General features: G+C 42.8%; 1 protein-coding gene and 2 long non-coding RNA genes across 4 annotated transcripts; 1 reads left to right on the plus strand and 2 right to left on the minus strand.

Moving 5' to 3' along the window:
* Window positions 1-1191: 1191 nt before the first annotated feature.
* Window positions 1192-4353, minus strand: LOC115581081 (fibroblast growth factor receptor 1-A-like). The gene is made up of 8 exons (XM_030415928.1): window positions 4238-4353; window positions 3554-3720; window positions 3138-3328; window positions 2844-2988; window positions 2526-2636; window positions 1864-2054; window positions 1628-1772; window positions 1192-1422 (listed from the first exon to the last, which is right to left on the minus strand). The coding sequence occupies exons 2-8, from the start codon at window positions 3639-3641 to the stop codon at window positions 1400-1402; spliced, it is 894 nt and encodes a 297-aa protein (XP_030271788.1). The 5' UTR covers window positions 3642-3720; window positions 4238-4353; the 3' UTR covers window positions 1192-1399.
* Window positions 4354-8308: 3955 nt separating this feature from the next.
* On the plus strand, window positions 8309-25791 carry LOC115581083 (uncharacterized). Its single transcript, XR_003983989.1, has 3 exons — window positions 8309-8603; window positions 8779-8824; window positions 25759-25791. It is a non-coding gene; the product is annotated as an uncharacterized LOC115581083 (long non-coding RNA).
* Window positions 10157-11667, minus strand: LOC115581082 (uncharacterized). 2 transcript variants are annotated; one of them, XR_003983987.1, is made up of 3 exons: window positions 11638-11667; window positions 10913-11200; window positions 10157-10801 (listed from the first exon to the last, which is right to left on the minus strand). It is a non-coding gene; the product is annotated as an uncharacterized LOC115581082 (long non-coding RNA). The 2 variants fall into 2 exon arrangements; XR_003983988.1 differs by lacking the exon at window positions 11638-11667 and adding an exon at window positions 11360-11473.
* Window positions 25792-26344: the final 553 nt, after the last annotated feature.

The following is a 26344-nucleotide window of genomic DNA, read 5'->3' on the forward strand; positions in this document are numbered from 1 at the left end:
AACGTTAATAAGTATTTTTATATTTAGCTCGTGTGCTAAGCTAGTCCTGTTGGTGGTGGTACGTGAATGCACCACCAAGTATCTAACCACTCTTTTTTTTTTTTTTGCCACAGTAGAAGAAGAATCTGTAAAACACAATGATGATTATCATTAGAACTAGTGTTTACCATCAGATTTGAATCAGTTTGGAGCTGTGTTTATCTTGTTTGCGCCATTAAACATTATGTCGTTTGACAAACAGAAATCATCTTGCTAATAATAACAGAAATGTGTATAGAAATACTATAATTATCGTGGGTAACTTCCCACCGCTAATAAAGAAACGGGCACAAATACAGTAAAAAATAAATATATATATTAAAAAACATTACTAAGCAACAAATATATCAAACTAAGTTACTAGTATGAGAAAATGAGAGTGTGTCAGGGTGATGGGGGGCCACTCTGCATCCAGGCGAGCTGACGTGAGGTGATCCTTGCTGGGCTTTGTTGAATGTGTGCCAGCAGGGGGAGCTTTGGTCATAAAAGCAGTGTGTGTGTGTTTTTTCTAGTAGAACATGTGAATCAGCTGGAAGGTCACAAACAGTGACCTGGTTCGACCTCAACAGGCTAGAGAGAGAGGGGGAAGAAAGCATCAGTGTAGCTGCTACAGCTGATGGTTAGACATCATGGATGGACACCAAAAGTTCAGCCAAGCCAATGCACTGAACAATCAGTATGTACAGGAGAATAACTGAGTTCTTCAGCAGATTTAGGAAAAAATAGATGATAGAGAGGATTACATCTCAGTACATGATGGGAAGCTGAGCTATCGATCACAGAGTCCGGAGAAAAATGCATCTGGGAAAATAAACTTTTCCTCTCAGATAAATTCACAATAACACAAAATCACAGTATGACAGAGCAGCTGACTGGGACTCAGCACAGCCTCTGAGACGGCGTAGGTCAGTATGAAGACAGGGGATACAGTACAGAGGTGATTTACAGCGGCTCTGACCAGGACCAAGACTCCAGACAGATGAGAAGACACGGCAGGCGGGGACAGGAGAGGAGTGAAGCGTCAGAGGAGAGTCGGACGTCAGCAGCGGGTGAAAACGGAGCGTAGAGCTGGAATATTTTAACACCTGACTCTGTGATTTCAGGTTTATTTTGGTCCAAGCCAGAAGTAAGTGTGGAAAGACAAACCACGACTGTTTTGGTGAGTTTTATTTAGTTTATGTCCATCCAGCAGCAATCACGTCTGTCTTTGACAAAAACTGAGAAACTTAAATTCAGACAGTGTACGGCTGTATCTTTCTCTTTATTAAGGAAAACGTGTCAGCATATTTCCTTTTCATGACATTCTGTGAGTTCATTTTAGAAACGAGAGAAAGAAGGAAGTGTTGAAGAAAGACTGTTGTTATGGCTTCACCTGTAGTTCACCTGCAAACCACCAGAACAGACAGACACAGAGAAAACAACGCTGTGAGACGTGGCAGTGCATCATAAGCAAGTATTCATTCAGTGATTCAGGGAGGACGACGGGTTGTATGGGTTATGCCGACATGCTGGTGAATAAGCAGCTTGCTCAACAGCTGGATGTCACAAAGGCAAAATAAATAAATAAAAGCGACAGAGCAATTAATACCTTCAACAACAGTCAACCGGGCAGACTGATAAGAGATCCCGATAGAATTTCCCGCCAAGCATGTGTACTCCCCAGCGTCATCGAGAGACACATTTCTCAGTTGGAGGACTTCCATTTTCTTGTCTGTGGTGTCGAGGCCAGAGGTCTAGAAACAAAACGAAACAAATCAAAATGCACCTTTAGACACAGTACTGGGTATTTAGGAAAGAACCGATTGGGTCACAAGAAGCTCCTACCTTGAGAACACGGACATACGGTGTTCCATCAGGACCAGCTGAGCTCCCGTTGACCTCGATGTGCTTCAGCCACTGGATGTGAGCCGGAGGGTCGCTGATCACCTTGCAGTCAAGCTCCACATCGCTGCCCACCGCTGCGGTGCAATCAGCTGGCAGGCCGGCCTGCAGGATCGGCCTGTGGGGAGAGCGCTCTGCAACACCAACGCAACACACACAAAGTTAGTTTATACGTCTGGTGAGCAGAATTATATGGTCCTGACAAATAAAAGCTACGAGTCAGTGTTTTGTTACTGGAAACTGACGGTCAGAGAACAAACAAGGTTGGCTGCATGATTTGATCTGATTCTGTGTAATCTCACGGGTGTATAAGCCACATTCTGCTTGTACTCTTAATAATTTAGCTCCATTTTGACGCCTTAGCTCTCTAAAATAAACCTACAAGCCAAGCGTCTGGCAGAATGGCAACTTTCCAGGGTTTTCTGACCGAGGAGTTCATTACCTCTGCCGAGGTCGGGAGAAGCTCAGGGGACAACGGTGACGGAGGAAGCTGGACTGTGGATTACAGTCCCAGGACAGGTCTCCATGTGGAGGAGTAATCACCTCCTTCCTCTATGAATCGCCCCCTCACACCACAGTTTAACAATGGCCGCCCAGTGGCTCACCTGGTGGAGTGCGTGCCGTGCCTTCAGGCCTGGTCTTCGCCCTTTTTTTCTGATTTTGAATCCGGCATGGGGGACTTTGCGGCATGGTGTCCACTCTCTTTCTCTCTCCACCTGTTGTTATCAGAGTGGGGCATCAATATCAGTAATAATAACAATAATGATCTTTTTTTTAATATAAAAGAAGAGTTTTGACAGTTTAGATTGGTCCTGCTCCACGCTGACGACAGAGAGAGGAGTCTTTTGCCCTTTTCTGGCAAATGTGAAGGTGGATGGGAGACGGAAAAAATAAAATACGAGACAAAACAGAGCCACTGATACCTTCAACAACAGTCAACCGGGCAGAATGATAAGAGATGCCGATAGAATTTCCCACCAAGCATGTGTACTCCCCAGCGTCATCAAGAGACACATTTCTCAGTTGGAGGACTTCCATTTCCTTGTCTGTGGTGTCAAGGCCAGAGGTCTAGAAAATAACAAATGAAACAGACCCGACAAGAGACCCAGGAGAGGAAACACATCAAAATGCAGCTTCGGAGTCAGTACTGGGTATCTAAGAAAAAAAATGATTGAAACTGGCTTGTTGCAGCAGGATCGGTCACAAGAAGCTCCTACCTTGAGAACACGGACATACGGTAATCCATCAGGACCAACTGAGCTCCCGTTGACCTTGATGTGCTTCATCCACTGGATGTGAGCCGGAGGGTCGCTGATCACCTTGCACTTAAACTCCACATCGCTGCCCACCTCTGCGGTGCGATCCGCTGGCTGGCCGGCCTGCAGGATCGGCCTGCGGGGAGAGCGCTCTGCAACACCAACACAACATACACAAAGATTAGCTGAGACACTACGGGGAGCAGAAAAGCAAACATGCAAAGACAAACATGTGCAATAGTTCAAAAGTACACACATCTGACAACTGAACCTACAAACAGTTCAGTTGCTAGAGATGGCAAACATTTGACCTCATGCCATGTAATGTCAAAAGTTTCCCCAGTCATATTTCAGAAATAGTCTCAAAGCCATCTCACCTTTGTCAGAGTTGGTGGACTGGCAGTGGGTCTTTAAAACTTGGGCGAATAAAGCCAGAAACAGAAGCAACGTTGGCCTCATCAGCATCCTGCTGAGGGAGCTACAACTTTTGGTTTCTCTAAAACTGGAAATTCATTCAGACCTCTGAGCCGGCACAGTGCTCAACCTGAGACAGGCGGCAAGAAAAAAGACAAATGAATGCATGATGATGGAGCAAACCTTCTGCCATCAACGGGCTGCTAAGAGTGAGAAAAACAAGTCAGAGTTCCATTTGTAAAAAATAAAGACAGATTTATTTGGAAGATGCTTCAGGAAAATTCACTTTAATATTACATACATGCTTATGATTAAATAAACAAACTCTCTCTGTTTTCATGACTTATGGAACTGAATAAACTGACCTTTCATTCTGTTTCACTTTGTTTATATGTGGCGGACCCTGCCACCTTCCTAGCTTCAAACAGTGTTTTGGGACCTTATTTTCCTCAGAGAACAGCTTGTTTACTCACTTATGGGAAACATAGATATTTCCGAGTTTGTATTATTACCTTATTAATATTGTATTTTTATTAAAAATTCAGGGTTTGAACTTCTGGTTCAGGTGGTTGAAGTATAATTGTGAAATAACATAACATATTAGTTCAAGTGAAGCTAAATAAAGGATAATAAAGACACCAGCTCACCTCGCTGTGGTCAGAGAAGACTCTTGAACTCAGGCTGGAGGCAGAAAAACTTCAGGAAAAAACCCAGCAAATCCAGATTTAAGCGTGTGGAAGCTGACGCACTGTGAGCAAAATCAAACTGAACCTTTACATTGAAAATATGCACATCCTCCAGGCCTATGTCCTTTCAAAATAAAAGCCAACATGAACAACACCCGTGGCTGGAAAACTTTACTAGACCTCTGTTGTTCAGTAGTCAACACTCCTGATGCTGAATATGAATTTAAGGAGACAAGGTAGAAGTCATCAGCTTAATATTGATTCTAACTTAAATAAATAAAACAAAAACATCTTAGGTAAGTTTACAGTAAGAGACACTACATGGTTTCTCTCCCCTTGAACAGTTTATTCTAACAGCTCATGGTGAAACAAGGCAACCAAGATCTTCAGCGTGGGAAGACACAATTTGCTCAAGCTGTCTTTATATTTACAGGTGGATGTTATCCCTACAAATACTATAACTACATCGGTTTAAAACTAATATTAAAAATGGTTGAAAGACAGAAAGTCATGTTGTCATTAAGGTCTGATGATGCCCCTCTGCATAAATACAAACGTGTCCATCTAACAGGTGTATTTATTAATGTTGTTTATCATTTTCTTTATATTCTTTTGCTGTATGTGCATGTGTATACAAGCCCAGGAACACCAGAAGACATTTATTGTACACTCTGACTTGAAGTGGTTTCACTGCTGGGCTTTCCTTTGTGTCAGTGTCAGCAGGGGGCGCTGTTGCTTTAAAAGTTGTTGTTTTTTTCCCCAGGATATTATGTGAATCAGCTGGCAGCTCACACACAGTGACCTCCTTCCATCCTCCCAGCACACTGTTGGGAAACTGCACAGGCTAACTGTTGGAGAGGGGAAACGATGGGATGTAGCTGCTGCAGCTTTAGTTGAAAATTAAGGTTTTAACGAAGGCCAAATTTTACTCCGTGCTGCAAAAGCTACAGGGAGGATTTGAGCCTCTGGTCTCGATGTCTGCATGAGGCATGTACTTCACCAGGAGAGCTGTTCACACACCGTGTTTTAGTCATCTGGCTGAAGGTTTGACACAGACGGATAGGTGTGGACGGTGCTGCTCCTGCATGGTTTTGGATCGGCTGCCGGTGGAGCAGATGATGATATCGTGGCATATATCACTCACATAAAGCCCGGCTTAAGCACGGCTCCCTTGAGCTGGGTAGATCTCACACACTCGGGGAAAACAACACTGACCTTTAGTCAAGTCTTCTGCTGCCGGTTTCTTTCCCCCACAAGAGCCAACGGAGTAAACAGCAGGGGCGGCGAGGTCGTGGCTTTATGATGCACTGCACCACTTGACATTTGCATTCGAGGCGTTTATAAGCTGGCTGCTGATCTTATTCAGACTGATTGACAATACCTGCAATTAGATTAAAGACTACATGTTGGTTTCACCAGACAATAGCGAGTGCTGTGTGCAGCAGTATGCTGGTAGATTGTCTTCCTCTGCCGTACTGGTTATATGATATATGACTGCTGCTGTACGCTGTTTAAAGCTGCAGGCTTCAATGTCACGGTAGGCGGTGTTGGACTATTAAGAATACAGAGTCTAAAGAGTCAGAGAGAGAGAGATCCTGTCTTCACCACGAGAAAGATGTCAGAGCTTTCGCCTGTGGGAAGCACAAGTATAATGAGCAACCAGACCACAGTTCAATGTGCAGCCTTGAGAACTGCAGGGATGCTCTTATTCCACGCCTCGGAAAATATCCAGAGGCCTCAAGATGCCAGTTCACAGCTTTACTGTGGCATTTTGTAAAAACCCAGCGCCTAAACAAGCTCTCACTGTGTGCATCATACTTATTAGCTCCAGGTTATACTTTGTAATGAAAAGGCAACTCGCTGGTGAGGTATCTCACTTTGAAACGTACACCGACGGGAGAGAAAAACATATTTAATCTTTTAGAAATGTGACATCTTTTATGCAGGAGCTTACGTTTTAGGTCGACCTCGGAGAGTAATATTGACACGTACGTGTGTCAGTTATAGTCGGACTCCAGTTTTTTGAGGCTCATGTGGTAGTGATGCTGAAGTGTTTTGGACTGAAGCCAGAGAAAAGATATGATTGAAAAACATTTATTCCTAAATATTTCTGCCAGGTTGGAACGTCTCTTTGTAAATGCAGCTAAGACTACTTTAGTCCAGTATAAAAAACTGATTATATTACAGCTGCACGAGTCAGAATTTTCAACTTGACAACAGGTCAAATGAGTGATGTGAAAATCAACACACTCAGGTCATTTAAATATAGTTGAAAATAATCTTTTAGCGGTAAAACGTGATGTTTCGTAGGGCTGAGCCTCGCCAGCTCTTGAGGAGTGAGTTGGTTGCAAATCATCTGGAGGAATAAATATTGTTTGTAATTATTATTTTTTTAAATCATTAAAGGGATATTCCGGTGTAAGTTTAATCCATGGTCTAAAATCACCGTGAAACTGTGTTAGACTCCCTCTCGAGAGATCAAGTTAGCAGACCGCTAATTTATGGAGTTTTATCAACCTCAGAAACGACCGCACGACAACAATACACTGCAGTAAATGGATCCAAATATAAACCGCCACCAAAAAGCCAGAAATAATGCTCAGAACAGCACCAAACTTCAGCAACAGTTCAAATAGGGTCTCAGCACATAGTCCGGGGCATCTAACCTCCGCTAGCTTAGCTGGATTTCTGTTGTGAAGCTAAAAACAGATTTCAACTCTCCTCCATCAGCTTCCGGGTCGGGGAAGTCCCGACGCGACGATTACCGAGTGCGGTTAGAAATGCTCAATTCCGTTCTTTTCCCTGTCCGCTCTCGATAATAACTGTTATAAACTGGCAGGTAAGACACGTATGAACTTTGATTGCTTTTCCATGGAGTCATAATCATACATTTTCATCCATGAGCCGCGGAACTCTACTGCACTCGGTAATCGACTCGTCGGGACTTCCCGTCAACAGGAAGCTGCTGCAGAAGAGTGGTAAATTTAGTCAGCTTTTCAGTAGAAATCCAGCTAAGCTAGCGGAGGTTAGATGCCCCGGACTATGTGCTGAGACCCTATTTGTACTGTTGCTGAAGTTTGGTGCTGTTCTGAGCATTATTTGTGGCTTTTTGGTGGCGGTTTATATTTGGATCCATTTACTGCAGTGTATTGTTGTCGTGCGGTCGTTTCTGAGGTTGATAAAACTCCGTAAATTAGCGGTCTGCTAACTTGATCTCTCGAGAGGGAGTCTAACACAGTTTCACGGTGATTTAGACCATGGATTAAATTTACACCGGAATATCCCTTTAAAGTTGTGTGTTATTCTGTAAATGTTGTCCCAAGTCTATGGGCCGTTCAGGACTGAGGGGGCGGGTGTAGGTGGAGCAGGACACGTGATGCAGAAATAAAACCGGAAGCTAGAAAATTTTTTTGTCTCACGTGCTCATCAGCAGATTCCACTGAAATTAACTTGTCGTCTGATATCCAGTTCGTCCAGAGGCTCTTGCTGCAAATGGATGCATTCCTGAAATAAACATGATTCAGGAAGTTAGTTCCTCTGATGTTTGCTGACAACAGTGTGAGCATGCAGCGATCATACGGTATTTCCTCGACACTGTGACGACACGAGCGACACCGACTTTACGTCCTGCTCAACGCCGACTTCTCTGCTGCAGGACTCAGAGAGGAACGGGCACATTCTCTCTGCAGGGAGGACAAAAGACATCCCAGCTGCCACTTTAACAGTATTCATGTCTATTACATCTCCATACTTGTAAACACACAATGGAAGGAGAGCCATGAGATTGTACTTCTAAGTGCTTCATTGATTACGTAGCTTTGCCAGTCGCAGAAACAAAACAGCAGCGAGAGTATCAGACCTGTTTGCCCTCCGATGAACGTGACATAACACCTAGTCTATAACGTGTCCTTCTTTTTTACCTCAAACAAATACCGTCAGTCTTGGTTTTTGTAGCCACTTATCAGTGTTTTCAGACTGAAGGTTGATTTATAAAATGCACTGTTGGTATGGCAACTGTTCTTTAGACAGAGCTACATTTTTAAGGAGAGGCAGCAGCCTTGATGAATGAATGTACCATCTGTATGATTTCATTCCACGGGAAGAATGCAAAGGCGCCCAGGTCTCGTCCCAAAATGCTGCGAGGGGAGCTTAATCCTGAACCTGAGGGAGCTGACAGGAGACTTTGGCTGTTAAATAAAACAAAATGATGACCTCAGTCCTCGCCGTCTTCAATTAAACAAGTAGGATCGCCTACAAAGCAGAAAGCAGAACAAGTATGCAAATAGTTTGGTGTTGTTCCTTTTTCTACGGAAGCCCTGAGGGACAGGTGAGATGGGTTGTGTTTTTTTTCTGTCTGATCTAAATCATTTTCTCTCCTGTGTGGAAAAAAATGTTTTGCCAGGATATTGTTTATTTTCTGCCGTGTGGAACTGATTGGAATAAAGTCTTTTATTTTATGAGGAAAACATTTTTTTGTGTTTGTTTTTGTAAAACTCATTTAGACCACAAGAGGCTGAAGTGCACGCCCACCTCATGTCCGTGTTGCAGGTGATTTTTTGATTTCTCTCTGCGCTTTAAACGCAAGATGCATTTATTATGTGTTGGCAGGTTATTGTAACGCGACTGTCATGTCGAGGAATGTGTCGCTCTAATATGCCGTTCTTGTCACGGGTGGATTATTGTGTATTATTAGATCATATGTAGTGTTATTCAAATTCTGATACATGAGCGGTTTCATGTGTCAGAATAGTTTTACGGTCATTGTGTTTGCTGTCAGTCGCAGCTGTTAGAGTTCAGTATATTTGTGTGTTCTCAGGTTTTTTACTCAGTTTTACACATGAAAAAAAAAGTGTTCTCCTTTTTTTTCTCCACATGTTTAAGGAAACCCTAAACGGCCATGCATTCATATATTTTATTTCCTCCATTTCCCCGTGATAACGGGATAATTTTCTCGAGATCCCATGATAACAAAACTTTGTTTTCCCAAGATAACACACCTTTGGACACACTGTAAGAGCTTGTACCCTTTATCGGCCAGGTGCACAGTAAATCATTTCATCACGTTCAGCAAAAATCATGCAGGCACATCTCAAACACGCACACACACGATTCACAGGAACACAGATGTTCTCGGTTCACAGCGAGAGGCTTTCAAAATAAAAGTCCCGCATTTAGTGTCTAATATAATTAATCAAATAATAACTTGGTTTCAAAGAAAATCAGTTAACTAAATGAAAACAAGGTGTTCTTATTAACAATTATCACATTAAAGGTCATTTACAGTCGTTACACTAACTGACTGAGATCTCGACAAAAATGATCCCGTTATCTTGGGAAAACGGAGGAAATAAAATGTATGAATGCATGGCCGTTTAGGGCTTCCGTACATGTTTTCCCAGATGGAAGATTCAAGCTTTATCTGAGTGTTAAACATGTTGTTTCTGTCTCGCCAAACAAAACCAAACCTGAGCTTTGAGCCCTCCTCTGCCTGCTTCCTATTATTCCAGACTGAGGTTATTTATCTCTGAGGGTAATTCTCAGCCAAATTTATAGTCACATTTCCTGGAGCATGGAGCCTTATGAGGAATTTGCCTTTTAGGCGAGCTTTAGAGCTCCTTCTACGAGGAGCGTAACACAGAGAGGTATAGCATTGTAAAGCTGTCAACACTCCCTTGATGTTCGCAAGCAAATTCATTCACCTTCTAGAGCAGTCGAACGCAGTGACGGCAGTTTGCTCTTGATGTTGGGCCGTTCCTGTATTCAGATCAGCGCTAAAAAATGTTAATCGTAAACTTCATGCTGAGCGGAGTCTGACTGAAGTGGTTGGAAGTACAGTCCTCCTCCTCCACCATGCAAAGAAACTGGCTGTGTGAGAACATGTCTGAGCAGTGACATGTTTTATTCAGAGCTGCGTTCGCAAATATACAAAAAAAAAAAGAAAAGCTGAGCCTTGAATTGTAAAAGGCGATACCACCCCAGAGGAGGTCGGGCGACAAATCGACCGTGTTGGGATGGAGTCTAATTTTGGTGGGAAAAAGCCCTCGTTGACCGGATCATCCGCCCCCTTTCTGTTCAGGATTTATCCACTTTGATGTCGGCCTCTGATGACAAGCTGCCAGGCCTGATGAAAACACAAGACTGACTTTAGTCTGAGGCCCGTCGGGAGCTGAGGGGGAAAATGTGGCCACTCACATCTGGCTCAGTGTGATGAGCGCCACGTCCATTTTCTGATCCACGTCCGTGACTGTAGCGTCCAACTTCTATCTTCTGTTTGTTGAAGATCCAGCCGTCCTCTGACACTGTAAACCCGGAGCCGCTCGCCACAGAGAGCTCCTCGCTGGAAACAGGCAGCCTGGCGAGGGGAAAGGACAAAAAGGGGCAGTCCTATTTCCTGGCGTTGAAGGTGTTATTTTGTCTTGCTTCAGCTGGAAAAGTTCCAGGCGCACCACAGCTGGGACAATCTTATCCACCACGTCTGCAGCGAAGCAGAACTTGGAGCGCTTGCTTCCTGGGTGCTGCGTTCCACTGAGGACAGAGGGTGAAGTGGGATAATAAATAGACAAGTTAGGCCACTCAGTTTCTCTAAAATGTAATATATTAGATAATAAAACCTGATTCAGAGTGTTTCAGATGTACCAGCAGCGTAGCTCTGCGGATGGCAGTGTTGATTTGTAATGATCCTCGTGTCCAGAATTGTTAGATTTCTTCAAAACACGGATATGTATATATATATTCCAATCATAACTGTACGTATCATCATCGCTTACTTCCATGTCAGGACGTGGAGGGAACGATCAGTTCAGTGTGAAAGGTCTCCAAAACCAGAGGTGACGTTTTGCCATTTGGAGGTGTGAAACCACAGGAGGTTTTAGATGAGACGTCAGGATAATTTCCGGCCTCAGCATGTTATTTTCATGCCTTAACCTAAAGAGACAATGAGTCAGAACGTGGCACTGGAACTCGAAACTAAGAAAATGTTTCCACGGTTCCATCTATTCCTGCAGCTGGGTTGGTTATACTGCAGGAGTGCAGTGTTTAATCACCAGACTTTTCTTTTAACGTTGCTTGCATGTTGTATTTTACCTGTTGTCGGTTCATCAGTCATTTGTCTCGCTGTCTTTCTACAGCCTGCAATTACCTCTACCCTCCTCTGTGTTTACCGCCGTCAGCCATCACTCCCACACACACCCTGTTCACCTGTTCACCTGTCTCCGATCTCCTCATCAGCCCAACATTTACATCGACCCCTCCCCCCCACAAATCTCTCCACCTGATTGTCTGCTGTGTGTTTGGGGCCCTGAAGTAAAAACGATGAACATTTTCAGAAACTTCATTTTGGAAACATTGATGCAGAAACTCACAGCTGCTTCCTGATCGGTCTCAACAAACCTGAAAAAGAAGGAAGAGTCGTCACGTCACTGATGAAAGATGAAGAAATAGCTCCAGAGAATGAAAGCACACACACACACACACACACGCACACACACACACACACACACTTCAGAGAGGTTAACTGATGTTTTTATTGGGTTGGGTTGATGTCGAAATATGGAGCAATAATTCTCTTTACTTGCGTCGAACGTGTGTATATCTGTAAAACTCCCTATAAACATACAATTGAAAAAAAGTTAAAGTATGTAGGCCACGTTAAAGGGGCACTACGTAGATTTGGAGAAGATTTTACCGTTTTCATTCAAATCCCATGCAACAAGAAGTTGCTCTTACCTCGACGGTTTAAAAAATAGACGGCTAAATTTGAGGCACTGTGACAAAAATGTTCTGTCGCACTCGATGATGAACTTTGTCACGTTTTCATTTCTGTTCTTTCTCTCCTCGCAGCACAAACAGCCCTCTTCACGAGAACAAAGCTCAGATTACAGAAGAGTAAACGATGAAGCCGTTTACTTTGACTCTACTTTGCTTCGCAGTTTGTTACCTTGAGCTCTTTCGAGCGGATGTCAGAACAGAGAAAAAGTCTCGAGTGGCTGCGAGGAGAAGCGTTAAAGTCTTGTAGCAAGTTGGGTTTCATTTAAAAAACGCCACCAGCTGTGGACACCTGTGTTTGCGTCACCTGAATACAGATCAATCTCCTCCCCTGATGAACACCGACCTTCTCCACCTCGCAGACACAACCCGTCCCGAGGCCGCCGCGCTCTCGCTTGTCGGTCTGTTTACAGAGTTTCACAAATGAACTTGTCTCCGCAGAAAAACAGCCTTAAATGCAAATGACAGTGAGTGTATTGCCAAGAGCCAAGTGTGGCAGAACACCAACTATTTTGCCTGTCAGCGAGCTCCACTAACAAATCAACAGTATGCTCGCTGTTGGCAGGAGAGCACTGTGACACTATCCTCTCAATTACACTTGCACGGCGACGCCAGCTTTGCTTGATTGTGGGTCATCCATCAGATAAACACCACATACACTTGAAATGTCATCTCATCCGCTGTTGTGTCTCCAAAAGTGTGAATCCGCCGATGGCATGCAACGCAGAGGACGCACGCGAGGTTCGACATTTCGACACATCCCGACTCGGATGTGTTTTATTTTAAAGAACAGGAACGTGTTTTGAGTCTGTTACGGTCTCATCGACCACAGAGACGATTTCAGGTGTGATATCTTGTTCTTGAGTCCAAGAAAGACGGATGAAAACAAACATGCTGACATGGTCCCGTCGTTTTAGTTTTTTCCAGTCTTCTGTTTTCCCTACCAGCCTGACTTTTCTCCCCACACCTGTCTTGTGTCAGCTTAATTGTTACCTGAGCTCCTCCGACAGTCTGCTTTGCCTCCACACCTGCACGGCGTCTTTGTCGTTAGCGCTTCCCTCTGCACAGTTTCGTCCCTGTTTTCTAGTGTTTCCCCCCCTCACCGGTGTTTCTGCGCCTCCCTCCACCTGCACCTCCAGTCCAGCCCGTTGTTCAGTCATTGTTGAGTCATCTGCTGTTGTTTTTCTGTTTCCCCGATGCTTCTTCCTGTCTGCCTGATCTTTTTGTTGCTGTGACCAAGAACAAAACTTCATCCACTTCACTCCCTGCTTCACCTTCTCTGCCTCGATGTGACAGGATGCAATCATTTACCAACAACGGTTTTACTAAAGTGTGAACACCGACCCCTCTTTGCCTTTCATACCTAATCATGACACTTGCTGTGTCTCAGTTCAGGGTCTGCATCCTTCAGAGGAGCATTTGAAGGCCAATTACGTCACAGTGCCACGCGAAGGCTGTCCCGATCTGAAGGCTCCTCCAGATGCTCCTTCTTCTCCCTGTTTTTGGAGGATGCACCGCCACGTTCCTTCATCCCAGGATTCTTTGCACGCCCAAAAAAGAAGAAAGTGTGGTTTCTGGACTTCTCTTCTTTAAGGTGTCGGCGTATAGTTTGATCATAAAAGGAGTCTGCGGAGTCAAGGCGGGTGGAATGAAGAAGCAATCTTTATTGAAACAAAATCTAGCGCCTTGAGTCCTGATCAGAAGCGGCCGCGTTCTGGTAGTATCAAATCTGTGGACAAAACTATGCCAAAAAATGCTCTGCCCTCTGCTCCCTCAAAACCCCAGCCTGTTGCTCTTAGGAGGTTTTTCCAAGTGCCACCCCCGTTTCTTTCCCTGCACCGGCCTTTAGAGCCCCCTTTCCAGTAAACACCCACTTCTTCTAATTGGTCATTTTGGCATATTATCCAATAGACTAAAAGAGGAGTTGACCTGTTTCTCTACTCTTCTCCCCTAACTCATCTGACCTGGCTGCTGTCAACTGTAGGTCTTGTCCCCAAAATGACCCAAATGGGTTCCCCATCCCTCTACGGGAACATAAACGTTCGGACATCTCCCACCATTTGGCAGTGGCCAACCTCAGGTTTTAGTACTTTATGATGGCCGGCCGTGTGTTAACCTTTAGCCTTCACCAGTTGAAAAACTACTTTAGGACCCCTGGAGCTGTGAGCCTCACTCTGTCTGCACTCTTTAACTCATATGAGGAGAAGCAATTAGTCATCATTTAATCTACACTAAGTAAATTCAAAAATCAGAATGTGTTGCCATCCAGACACCTCAAAAGAAAGAGAGAAAATGGCTACATCGCGTGGCGTAGATCGTCACTTTCGCGAAATCGTGACGTAAGGGTAAAACATCTGGTGACTCAACCAGGAAATGCTCCAAAGGCTAGACCGTCACATTTAACAACGGCTGACGCGGTTACAAGGTCTCTCTGAAGGACTCGCCTTCGAAGACCACAAAGGCCGAGTCCTTCGAAGGATGCAGATCCTGAACTGAGACACAGCAACTATCACCTGTTACCAATTTACCTGTGGAATGTGAACTAAATATACTACCACTGCTTTTAACTGGAGAGGACCTCCAAAGGTTAAGATTCCTTCAATTAGTAAAACTGAGCAAACTTTGTTATAATTAACTTTTTCTTCTGCAACACATTTCATGGCACTTTTATGAACTTCATTATACATTTTGAAATCAGGGAATTGAGAAAGTTTTGACCCCAGCTCCTTCTGACAGACTGAATAATTAAAAAGAGAGAATATATTTAATTACAGCATAAATATTGTTTATAATTGCACACATCTACCAAGCTACACACACACACACACACACACACACCCCGAGCTGTAGATATGCCGACACCTTCGTCCTGTCTGTTTCCAGATCGCCGTGGTTACTGAGCTGCAGTGATCGGAGGTGATGAAATGTACCGACAGGCCTCCTCACATCTTCGCTTCTATTTGCAAGTCTCAGTCTTCACTTGACCTTCTCTGCGCCGCTCGTCTGGGTGACACGGGTTTAAGTTTTCTCATTTTAATGATTGTATTCTTTACTGTTAGACGAGTTGTCTCGCCTAAATTACTTACCCCAACACTGGGTTTGTTTGCCCTCTGCCCCGATACAGTGGACGCGTCCGTGTTACTCGCAGCACTCGAAATATGTGAAGAAAAAGAAGTCGTCTCTGAGCCGAGCAGAGACCCCAGAGCTGCTGGTTTTACTGAGTTCTGCTGATGAACAGATGGCTTTACTTGTTACTGTAAACATTGTCTGACTGTGCCGAGCTCGAGGTGAACACAGCCGGAGTGAAGGCAAAGATAAACTTCGAGACAAACTGCAGCCAGTTTGGCGAAAGTGAATCCAGTAACGAGGTGGTAAATGGAGTTTGGCTGCTGTTTGACAGCTACCACCTGCTAGTTCAGTGATGCAGCTAACGTTTCGTCCATTTCCAAGTAACTATATAAAGTTCAGGAACTAGACCACACCACTACTTAACCACCTGGGCCATACTAATTCAACCATACGTGTCTCGTTAACTCAAACACCTGTGCCACGGTCTTTGTTGGTGAATTCTCCGTCGTCAGATTGGCAGCTGTCGGTCTCGGATGAATCTCACTCTTGGCCGTGTTTGGCCAGCCGGGTCATCACTTAATAGGCCGTATTCATTGTGAGGTCACAGTGACCTGGTCAGGAGTTGGCAGCTTTTATATTTAGCTGCCTGCCTGACTGTTTTTACAGGAAACATAAATATGTGGAAGCAAATAGTTAGAGAGAAGGAAGAAGATTCCTGGATCATTTTGGTCGTTTTATCCAGATCGGCACCAAAAGTTAATGGGGTCTATTCTGGGCCGGAAACAATCATTCGTCCAAGTTTCTTGGAAATCAGTTTGGTGGTTTTTGTGTAATCCTGCTGACAAACCGACAACCAGACAAACGGACACACGTGTTAGAGGTAGAAATCTTAATTAAGTAACCACTGGATGATCAGGAACAACGGCTAACTCACTCGCTCATGTTGTTATCTTCGTCGTGTCGTGATGTCGACATTATAATTTAAACTAGAAATAGACTCTCGCTCTTACAGCTTCATGCACTGGCTGCCTCAGTTCATTATGGTCACATCCTGGCCAATCACAACGGCCATAAAGCTTTCCTCAAGTCAGATTACTGCGACTGGTGTTCAAACACACAAGAAAAACAAACCAAAAACCTCTCAACAAGGAAATCTCTGTTTCGTATTAACCGTTAATTCATACTTTACAGCCCCTTCTTCACTGCGTATCTGTGAGCTTTTCTGTACCTGCTTGTTTGGCGCAGCAGTGATGAATTCTCTGATGATGAATTGTCATACAAAACTGCACATTACAAAAATGGATGGCACCGGATGGGAAAATGAGGAGGATCTATTTGCACAGCGGTGCGGCGCTGGGACTCCCTCAGGAGAATTAAATACCATCATTGGAGAATATGTGACTGCATTTTATCTCGCTCCTCTCCTCAGCCGGAATATGCAGAACATCGGCGGCACACAGGCACTCTGACACGTCCCATTTCCAATATATTTATATCCGTTTCATCCGATTTAAGAGTCTCCCACCGTCTCCAGAATTGCTCGTGGGCTCTCGAGTCAAATTAACGAGGCACATGTGGTGATGAGTCGTGTTGTTTTTTTTTTAGTTTGGACCTTTATTTGTTCAAGCAATGTTTACAGAGCACGGCGACTCTTCATTAACGCCTCTCGTTCACCTCCGAGCGACGCTACTACAGTTTGTGAGCAGCACCAACGGAACCGCTGAGGTTTAAAGGGGCACTTCGGTGTTTTATGTGTTGCATGTTTGAAGTGGAGACTCAAAGTCTTCTGCCTCCTCTCATGGACAGAAAATTCCACGTGAAGACAGGAGAAACATTTTCTGTGGTTTTGGAGCTGACGTGGTTTTGTTTCATTCTTCAGAAAGACTTTTTTGGAGCGGTCATGTCACAAACGACGTACTACATGCAGAGTCTTGTCTCCTAATTGTCTTGAAACCATTCCTCTTTCTGATTCTGGCACAAAACTGAGCGGTGCGACTCAACTTAAAACCTAAACCGTGGCTTCCATTTTGTCCTCTGTGGCTCTCCATTCCCGTCGGAGGTCGGTGCGGTCAAAGACGGCTCGCTATTGGCCAGCGGTGTGAATTTTTGTGTCAAAGTTTCACAAACATTCACACAGATTAACTTCACCTCATTGGAACTTTAACACCCTTGACACCAAGCCCTCACTTGAGATGGCGAAGACGTGATATATTCGGCGCGGCAGATTGGCAGCTCAATAGCTTTTTAGATGACTTTTTATCTCTCTCGATTTTGTGTTGATTGGAAAAGACATCTGTGTATTTATTTTCTCATCACTGTGGTCAGCGACGCTGTGATTGCACACAGTGTGAGGCCGCTTGTTCGGCTCATAAGAGCTGTTGAAAATAGTTCAATAGCCTTTGACAGGCAGCCAAGCTGAGCGTAGCAGTGTGAACCCCTCTGTGACACGTACTGTGATCTATCTCAGCGCTGACTCTTTGACTCCACTAACTGTCATCTTAATGTGGAAACGTGGAAATGAGCCGGATGATTTCACTTAATGTAAAAACAAATAGTGGTCATCACTCGCACAGTAAAGTGATGGTGTAAACAAATGGATATATAGTATGTGAGAGTACTACACACACCATCACCACTACATCCACTACTACGATAGACGTGCTTAACCCGACATACAGTCTATAATACAGTAATAATACAGTACCTCCTATTTACTGCATATATAGCATAAACTATATACTATAATCTCTAACTAGATAGATAGATCTCTAGATGATATCTCTCTAGTAAGATGGATAGATCTCTGCATGATAGATAGATAGATAGATAGATAGATAGATAGATAGATATGTAGATAGATATGTAGAGATCTATCTATCTAGAGGTAGAGATAGGTAGATATATAGATGGATCTCTAGATAGATAGACAGATAGATAGATAGATAGATAGATCCCTAGATGATAGATATATAGATAGACAGATGGATAGATCAATCTCTTGATAGATTTCTAGTAAGATGGATGGATCTCTAGATGGTTAGATCTCTAAATGATAGATCTACAGATTGATTGATAAAAGGTACATGACTGATCTCTAACTAGATCTCTAGTTCGATGGCTAGATCTCTAGATAGATGTATAGATACATATTTAGATAGATAGAATGATGGATAGAAACAAATCTAGATGACAGATCTTTAGATAGACAGATCAGTTTCTTGATAGATTTCTCGTAAGATGGATGGATCTCTAGATGTTTAAATCTCTAAATGATAGATTTGTCAATTGATTGATACATGGATAGATCTCAAACTAGATCTCTAGTTCGTAGATAGATCTCTAGATGATATATCTGTAAACTGAAAGATATGCAGCTAGATGGATAAATAGATATATAGATGTATAGATACATATATATTTAAATAGAAAGATAGATGTATAGATCTCTCGATGGATAGAAAGAAATCTAGATGGCAGATCTATAGATAGACAGATAGATCGATTTCTTGATAGATTTCTTGTAAGATGGATGGATCTCTAGATGTTTAAATCCCTAAATGATAGATCTGTTGATTGATACATGGATAGATCTCTAACTAGATCTCTAGTTCGATGGATAGATCTCTAGATGATATATCTGCAAACTGAAAGACATGCAGCTAGATAGATAGATAGATAGATAGATATTTAAATAGAAAGATAGATGTATAGATCTCTCGATGGCTAGAAAGAAATCTAGATGACAGATCTATAGAAAGAAAGCTAGATCGATTTCTTGATAGATTTCTAGTAAGATGGATGGATCTCTAGATGGTTAGATCTCTAAATGATAGATCTACAGATTGATTGATAAAAGGTACATGACTGATCTCTAACTAGATCTCTAGTTCGATGGCTAGATCTCTAGATAGATGTATAGATACATATTTAGATAGATAGAATGATGGATAGAAACAAATCTAGATGACAGATCTTTAGATAGACAGATCAGTTTCTTGATAGATTTCTCGTAAGATGGATGGATCTCTGGATGTTTAAATCTCTAAATGATAGATTTGTCGATTGATTGATACATGGATAGATCTCAAACTAGATCTCTAGTTCGTAGATAGATCTCTAGATGATATATCTGTAAACTGAAAGATATGCAGCTAGATGGATAAATAGATATATAGATGTATAGGTACATATATATTTAAATAGAAAGATAGATGTATAGATCTCTCGATGGATAGAAAGAAATCTAGATGACAGATCTATAGATAGATAGATAGATCAATTTCTTGATAGATTTCTAGTAAGATGGATGGATCTCTAGATGTTTAAAGCCCTAAATGATAGATCTGTTGATTGATACATGGATAGATCTCTAACTAGATCTCTAGTTCGATGGATCGATCTCTAGATGATATATCTGCAAACTGAAAGACATGCAGATAGATAGATAGATAGATAGATAGATAGATAGATAGATAGATAGATATTTAAATAGAAAGATAGATGTATAGATCTCTCAATGGATAGAAAGAAATCTAGATGACAGATCTATAGAAAGAAAGATAGATCGATTTCTTGATAGATTTCTAGAAAGATGGATGGATCTCTAGATGTTTAAATCTCTAAATGATAGATTTGTCAATTGATTGATACATGGATAGATCTCAAACTAGATCTCTAATTCGTAGATAGATCTCTAGATGATATATCTGTAAACTGAAAGATATGCAGCTAGATGGATAAATAGATATATAGATGTATAGATACATATATATTTAAATAGAAAGATAGATGTATAGATCTCTCGATGGATAGAAAGAAATCTAGATGACAGATCTATAGATAGACAGATAGATCAATTTCTTAATAGATTTCTAGTAAGATGGATGGATCTCTAGATGTTTAAAGCCCTAAATGATAGATCTGTTGATTGATACATGGATAGATCTCTAACTAGATCTCTAGTTCGATGGATCGATCTCTAGATGATATATCTGCAAACTGAAAGACATGCAGATAGATAGATAGATAGATAGATAGATAGATAGATAGATATTTAAATAGAAAGATAGATGTATAGATCTCTCAATGGATAGAAAGAAATCTAGATGACAGATCTATAGAAAGAAAGATGGATCGATTTCTTGATAGATTTCTAGTAAGATGGATGGATCTCTAGATGTTTAAATCTCTAAATAATAGATCTATAGATTGATTGATATGTAGATACTTGATTGATCTCTAACTAGATCTCTAGGTCGATGGATAGATCTCTAGATGATATATCTGTAGATTGATAGATATGCAGATAGATAGATCTCTAGATAGATGTATAGATCTCTAGATAGATGTATAGATCTCTAGATAGATGTATAGATCTCTAGATAGATGGATAGATCTCTCGATGGATAGAAAGAAATCTAGATGACAGATCTATAGATCGATTTCTTGATAGATTTCCAGTAAGGTGGATGGATCTCTAGATGTTTAAATCTCTAAATGATAGAGCTATAGATTGCTTGATATGTAGATACTTGATTAATCTCTAACTAGATCTCTATTTGATGGATAGATCTCTAGATGATAGATATATAGATATATAGATAGATAGATAGATAGATACATACATATATATTTGGATAGATAGATAGATAGATAGATAGATATTTATTTGAATAGATAGATAGATAGATGGTTGAATCTCCAGCTGGACCTCTGGATAGATGGATTTCTACTTTCAGGTGTTATTTTCTCTATCCATCCTTCACACCTGTCAAGTCGTGCATCAAAACTGTTTGTGTCATTCGTTAACGTCTCCGCTTGGAACGTCTCTCTCAGAGACACCTCGGGGGGTTGACTCTGTCAGAGTAATTGGACGTGCTGATTAAAACACATGGAGGAACGTTGCTTTTAATGAAGTCCTGACGATAATGCTAACAGTTTGGGTAAAAGTAATGATAGTGGCATTACAAATGTCTCAGCCTTTGGCTAGAGTTCAATTACATGGCGTTTTTATTACGCCTTGACTGCCTTCCAGGCTCCATTACGCTGTGATGGAGGGCAGATGAACTGAGGACGAGCATCTGGTTCATTCCGCCTGTGTTTTTATTTGTGCTGAAGACAGTTTCAGTCAGACACAAATCATCACGGTTTGAGAGAGAAAATAAATATTGTGTGTAATTGAAAAATATATAGATATACATTGTGTTGTGTAGCTTCTTGCAGCACTTACATATTGTGTGATGTCACGGCGATTGACACGGACGTCTCAAAGCACAGCCACGTTTCTCCTCGAGCCGACTGCATAATGGCCGAAGGGAGACACGGTAATGGCAAAGTGAGGCAGAATTCAATTTCCTGATTATTTTGTTATGATTGTAATTACAGTATGTCCACATGGCACACGGGTTTCCATTTAACACGGTGCGGTTAAGAAGCCGTACATCAGAGGCAAGAGAAATGACCTGACATTTCCATAATGGCTGACTGTAACTGCGCTAGTCATTTTTTTTCATTTATAGCGGCTGTCATTCTGGCTGCTCCTTCGGCATACAAATCCATTATTTCCCCCGGAAAACTCATAATTCATAAGCTCATTACGGAAGGGTGTGAATTAAACAGGGCTGTGTGCGTCCTTTGTGCAATTTCCTGATCAGGAGTGGCCTAGTTTGTAAAGTCAAGAACAGTTTCAAAAGCGCTTTATTCCCCCAACTTCTGCGGATTCTCTCGGTGACTTTGAAAGGACCCAGTATCACACAACACGGGCTTTTCTGCACACTCCACTTAGCTTAGCCACGTCTTCTCACAGCGCTGCTACGCGCCGGGCCTCTGCGCGACCCGGCTCTCTCCAGTGTTGTGTCTCTCGCCACCAGTGCAGCATTTGATCATCACCTCGTGCTGCTGCTGTTGGTCTCTGGATGTGTGAGTGAGGGGGGTTGAATATTGCCTCGCTAGCCAGTAGGGGGCAGAAGCGATCCACGTCTCCTGCTCTGTGTAATCGAGTAGCTCCTATCTAATTTGGGGCAGGAGGTGCAGCAGAGAGAATGCCTTTAAGCTCCACTGCCTCTATAGACCCAGATGCATCAGGGAAGGTCTGCTGCTCCAAGGTCAGCCATCTGAGGACCAGCACTGACCGCAGCTCCTCTCCTCTTCCACTGATGGCTGCTGGACTAATTGGCTATGGGTTCCTTCGGTGATACTGAAAATGAAACTGAGGCGAAATGACAGCCCCTCTGGACTATCTGAGATGAGGCTCTTTCGAGGTCCCATATGGCAATTGTCAGAGTCGGGGGCTGTTTGACTGGAAACCTCCATATCCTATTTCATTAGCCTTGTCTGTTGTTGTGGATGAGAAGTAATGCGGTGGCAAAGTGCATCTCAACAACCCCTTCTCTCTCTCTCTCTTTCTCCCGATCGTAGCGGCGACATCACCACCGGGGCAAATAAGCTTAGTCATGGATGCCGAGTTTACTCCCTCACTCTCTTTTGTGTGTGCTGATTGATGGCGCGTAATCTATTAAGAGGATTTGTGCTAGTTTGAAATTGAGGGCAGAAGTGTCTGAGAATTAGCTTTTCTTAATGTCAGGGAAATCCTGGTCGAGAAGCGCAGGAATAAGAAGCGAGGGGGCAACTTTTTCTACAATATACTGGGAATACTCATCAGCTGTGAACGGTGTTAAGCAGCTAACGCGCGCTCTCACGCAGGCGATGTGTCCAAAGATAAACATTCACACAACACTCTTGACGTATGAAAGCCTGGAGATGATTATTTGAGTCATCACAAGGCATCTATCTTATCACCAACCTCAGGCTTTAGTCAACCCTGCAGGCTGTTTGCTACATTGCATCAGTGAAAAAACAGATCGCACCTTACAAATTAGTTTACGTTGTAGAGTTAAAGATATATAATACATAACATTTCTGCATTACTTTGTCTTAAAAAAAACGAGGAGATCTTTGTCATGTTTCATTCAAAAGGTGAAGGTGCGTTTCACGTGGTCATCTGTCCCCAAAAAAGAATTGTGGGTCATTAAATCAGGAAGTAAAACGTGCTATCAGAATTAGCCTGACGGTGGACGCTATCAGTGACACATCTATTCCCATGGAATAGATGTGTCAGCTATCTATTCCCATGGAATAGATGTGTCAGCCCTGAACGTCGCTTCTGTCTCCTCTGCTGTGTCGGACCACTTTCTCATTACATTTGAAGCGTCATTAGCCTGTCCCTATGTCCATGACACAAATGTTGTTACTTCTCGTCGTATCAACCCGGCAATCACAGCAACGCTCAGTGATAAAGTGCCCGGGGTCCTGGCTCCCTTTGCGACTGTGACAAAACCTGTGGAAAGCCTCACGAATGAAGTGAATTCCATACTTGTTTCGCTCCTCGATTCTGTGGCACCGGTCTCTACCAGGACAAGACGACCAAAGAAATCTACTCCCTGGTTTACTGACGAAACCCGAGATCTCAAGCAGGCCTGCAGAAAAATGGAACGAGCGTGGCGTAAATCCAAACTGGAGGTTTTTCATCTTGCCTGGCATGATAGTGTACTAAACTATAAGCGTGCTCTAAATACTGCTAGAACTGCATATTTCTCCAGCCTAATAAACAATAATAAACACAATCCTAGATTTCTCTTTAACACTGTGGCTAAACTTACTCAAAAACCACAGTCAGTGAGCTGTGCACCCTTTAATGCAAATGATTTCTTAGATTTCTTTTGCAATAAAATTGATGAGATCAGAATTAAAATTAACTCATCATCTCTGGCTTCCTCGTCAAACCTTGTCAAAAATTGTCCTGCTGCCGATTCTGAGTTAGTCTCAGCTCTAAACACTTTTGAAAATATCTCCCTTCAGATACTGTCTAAAATTGTCTCATCCTCTAAACCTACTACCTGCGTCCTGGACCCCTTTCCGGCAAAACTGTTTAAAGAACTATGGCCAGCACTGGGACCTACAATGTTAAATATTGTTAACTCATCTCTCATGACTGGTGTTGTCCCTTCTAGTTTTAAGTCTGCTGTGGTTGAGCCTCTACTTAAGAAACCACACCTCGACCCAGGATCACTAAACAACTATCGACCAGTGTCCAACCTTCCCTTCTTCTCAAAAGTCTTAGAAAGAGTCGTGTCCCAACAACTTTCAGGCTACCTACTCAATAATAATCTCCTGGAACCTTTTCAGTCAGCGTTCAGAGCCTGTCACTCCACTGAAAACGCCCTTACTAAAGTGGTAAATGACATTCTACTTACCTTAGACTCTAACTCGACCTCAGTGCTCATGTTACTGGATCTCAGCGCTGCATTTGATACTATAGATCATGGCATACTGTCAGACAGACTTCAAAGTCAATTTGGCATCTCTGGCCTGGCCCTAGCCTGGCTAAAATCGTACCTGTCTGAAAGAACACAATGTGTTTCCTACAATGGTACGTCATCAATTTTTACTGCTGTGAAGTATGGAGTTCCTCAGGGCTCTGTCTTGGGCCCTTTGCTCTTCTCTTTATATATTTCACCTCTCGGCCAAATTATTCGGAGCTATGGAATACATTTCCACTGCTATGCGGACGACACTCAGCTGTATGTGCCCTTAAAAGCTGATGACAAATCGCAAATCATGAAGCTAGAGGCCTGCCTATATGCAGTGAAGAAGTGGATGTCAGAAAACTTCCTGCTCCTAAATTCGGAAAAAACTGAGATGCTGGTCATCGCTCCCGCCAAACAGAGACACCATGTTGACCAGGTGACCGTAACTCTCGACAACTGTGTTATTTCTCAAAGCTCAACCGTCAAGAATCTAGGTGTTACTTTTGATTCTACACTCTCCTTTGATCAACACATCAAAGAAATTACCAAGATCGCCTTCTACCACCTGCGCAATATAGCTAAAATTAGGTCCTTCCTGTCCACCGCGGATGCAGAAATCCTGATTCATGCCTTTGTTTCGTCTAGGCTTGATTACTGCAATGCCTTATTTTCAGGTCTTCCACGCGAGAGCACCAAAAGTCTTCAAATGGTTCAGAATGCTGCAGCCAGAGTCTTAACACGTACAAGAAAATTTGATCATATTACACCAATCTTAGCATCTCTGCACTGGCTCCCAGTGCATCTAAGATCAGACTTTAAGGTGCTGCTGATGACATACAAAACTGTACACGGCCTTGCCCCGTTGTACATGTCAGATCTCATTAAACCATATATTCCAACTCGGGCACTACGCTCTCAAAATTCAGGGCTCCTGATGGTTCCCAGGATCAAAAAGAAGTCAGCTGGCTGCAGGGCTTTTTCCTATCGGGCTCCTTTCCTCTGGAATAAGCTCCCAGCTGACATCAGACAATCTGTCTCTGTTGACGCCTTTAAATCTAAACTCAAAACTCACTTCTTCGATTTAGCCTTTAATTAGCCCTGATATCAACTGTAAGCTTCTTCAGTGGGTCGGTGTCAGTCTCAATGAGTTCCTATACTACTAGAGTTACACTGTGCTGCCGACGAGAAAACAATCTGTTTATTCTGATAAATACTGCATTTCTCTAACCTTTGTTTTTGTTTTCTGTTCCCACAAGCTGCAAGCTGTGTCACTCTCTATAGCTTTCTCCTCCCCTCCTCTTCTCTCTCCTACTTCTCTTCCTCCTCCTCCCCTCTTTCTTTCAGGCTCCCTTCTGATGGACCACGGGCCCCTGGGACCATCCACCATTTCCGGGCTCCTGCTGCCTTGAAATACTGGCTGATCTGGATCGTCACACCCCGGGCTCTCCTGGATCATTGCTCTCCTCTGCTTCACTATCTCCTCATATCTTTATTTCTGTAAATCTTGATGCCTCTCTCTGTCTATTACTAATTATCTTGTGTGTCCTGCCCTCTTCCAGGTCAACATGGTGGACAGGAGGTCGTCTGGCTCGGGCTCCACTTGGTGATGCCTCGTCCTGCTCGGTCGTCTCCTGGTTCCACTAACATTGCATAACTTGTATCAGATCTTCTGTCGATGTACCTGTAAACTGTGAATTGTTGCTCTTTTCTGTACACACAACATCTATTGCATGTCTGTCCGTCCTGGAAGAGGGATCCCTCCTCTGTGGCTCTTCCTGAGGTTTCTTCCATTGTTTTTTTTTTACCCTGTTAAAAGGTTTTTTTTTCCATCAACATGTGAAGTTTTTCCTCACTCGAATCGAGGGTCTAAGGACAGAGGATGTTGTTCACTGTACAGATTGTAAAGCCCACTGAGGCAATGTGATTGTGA

Source organism: Sparus aurata, chromosome 5 (genome assembly GCF_900880675.1).
Source record: "Sparus aurata chromosome 5, fSpaAur1.1, whole genome shotgun sequence".
NCBI lineage: Eukaryota > Metazoa > Chordata > Actinopteri > Spariformes > Sparidae > Sparus > Sparus aurata.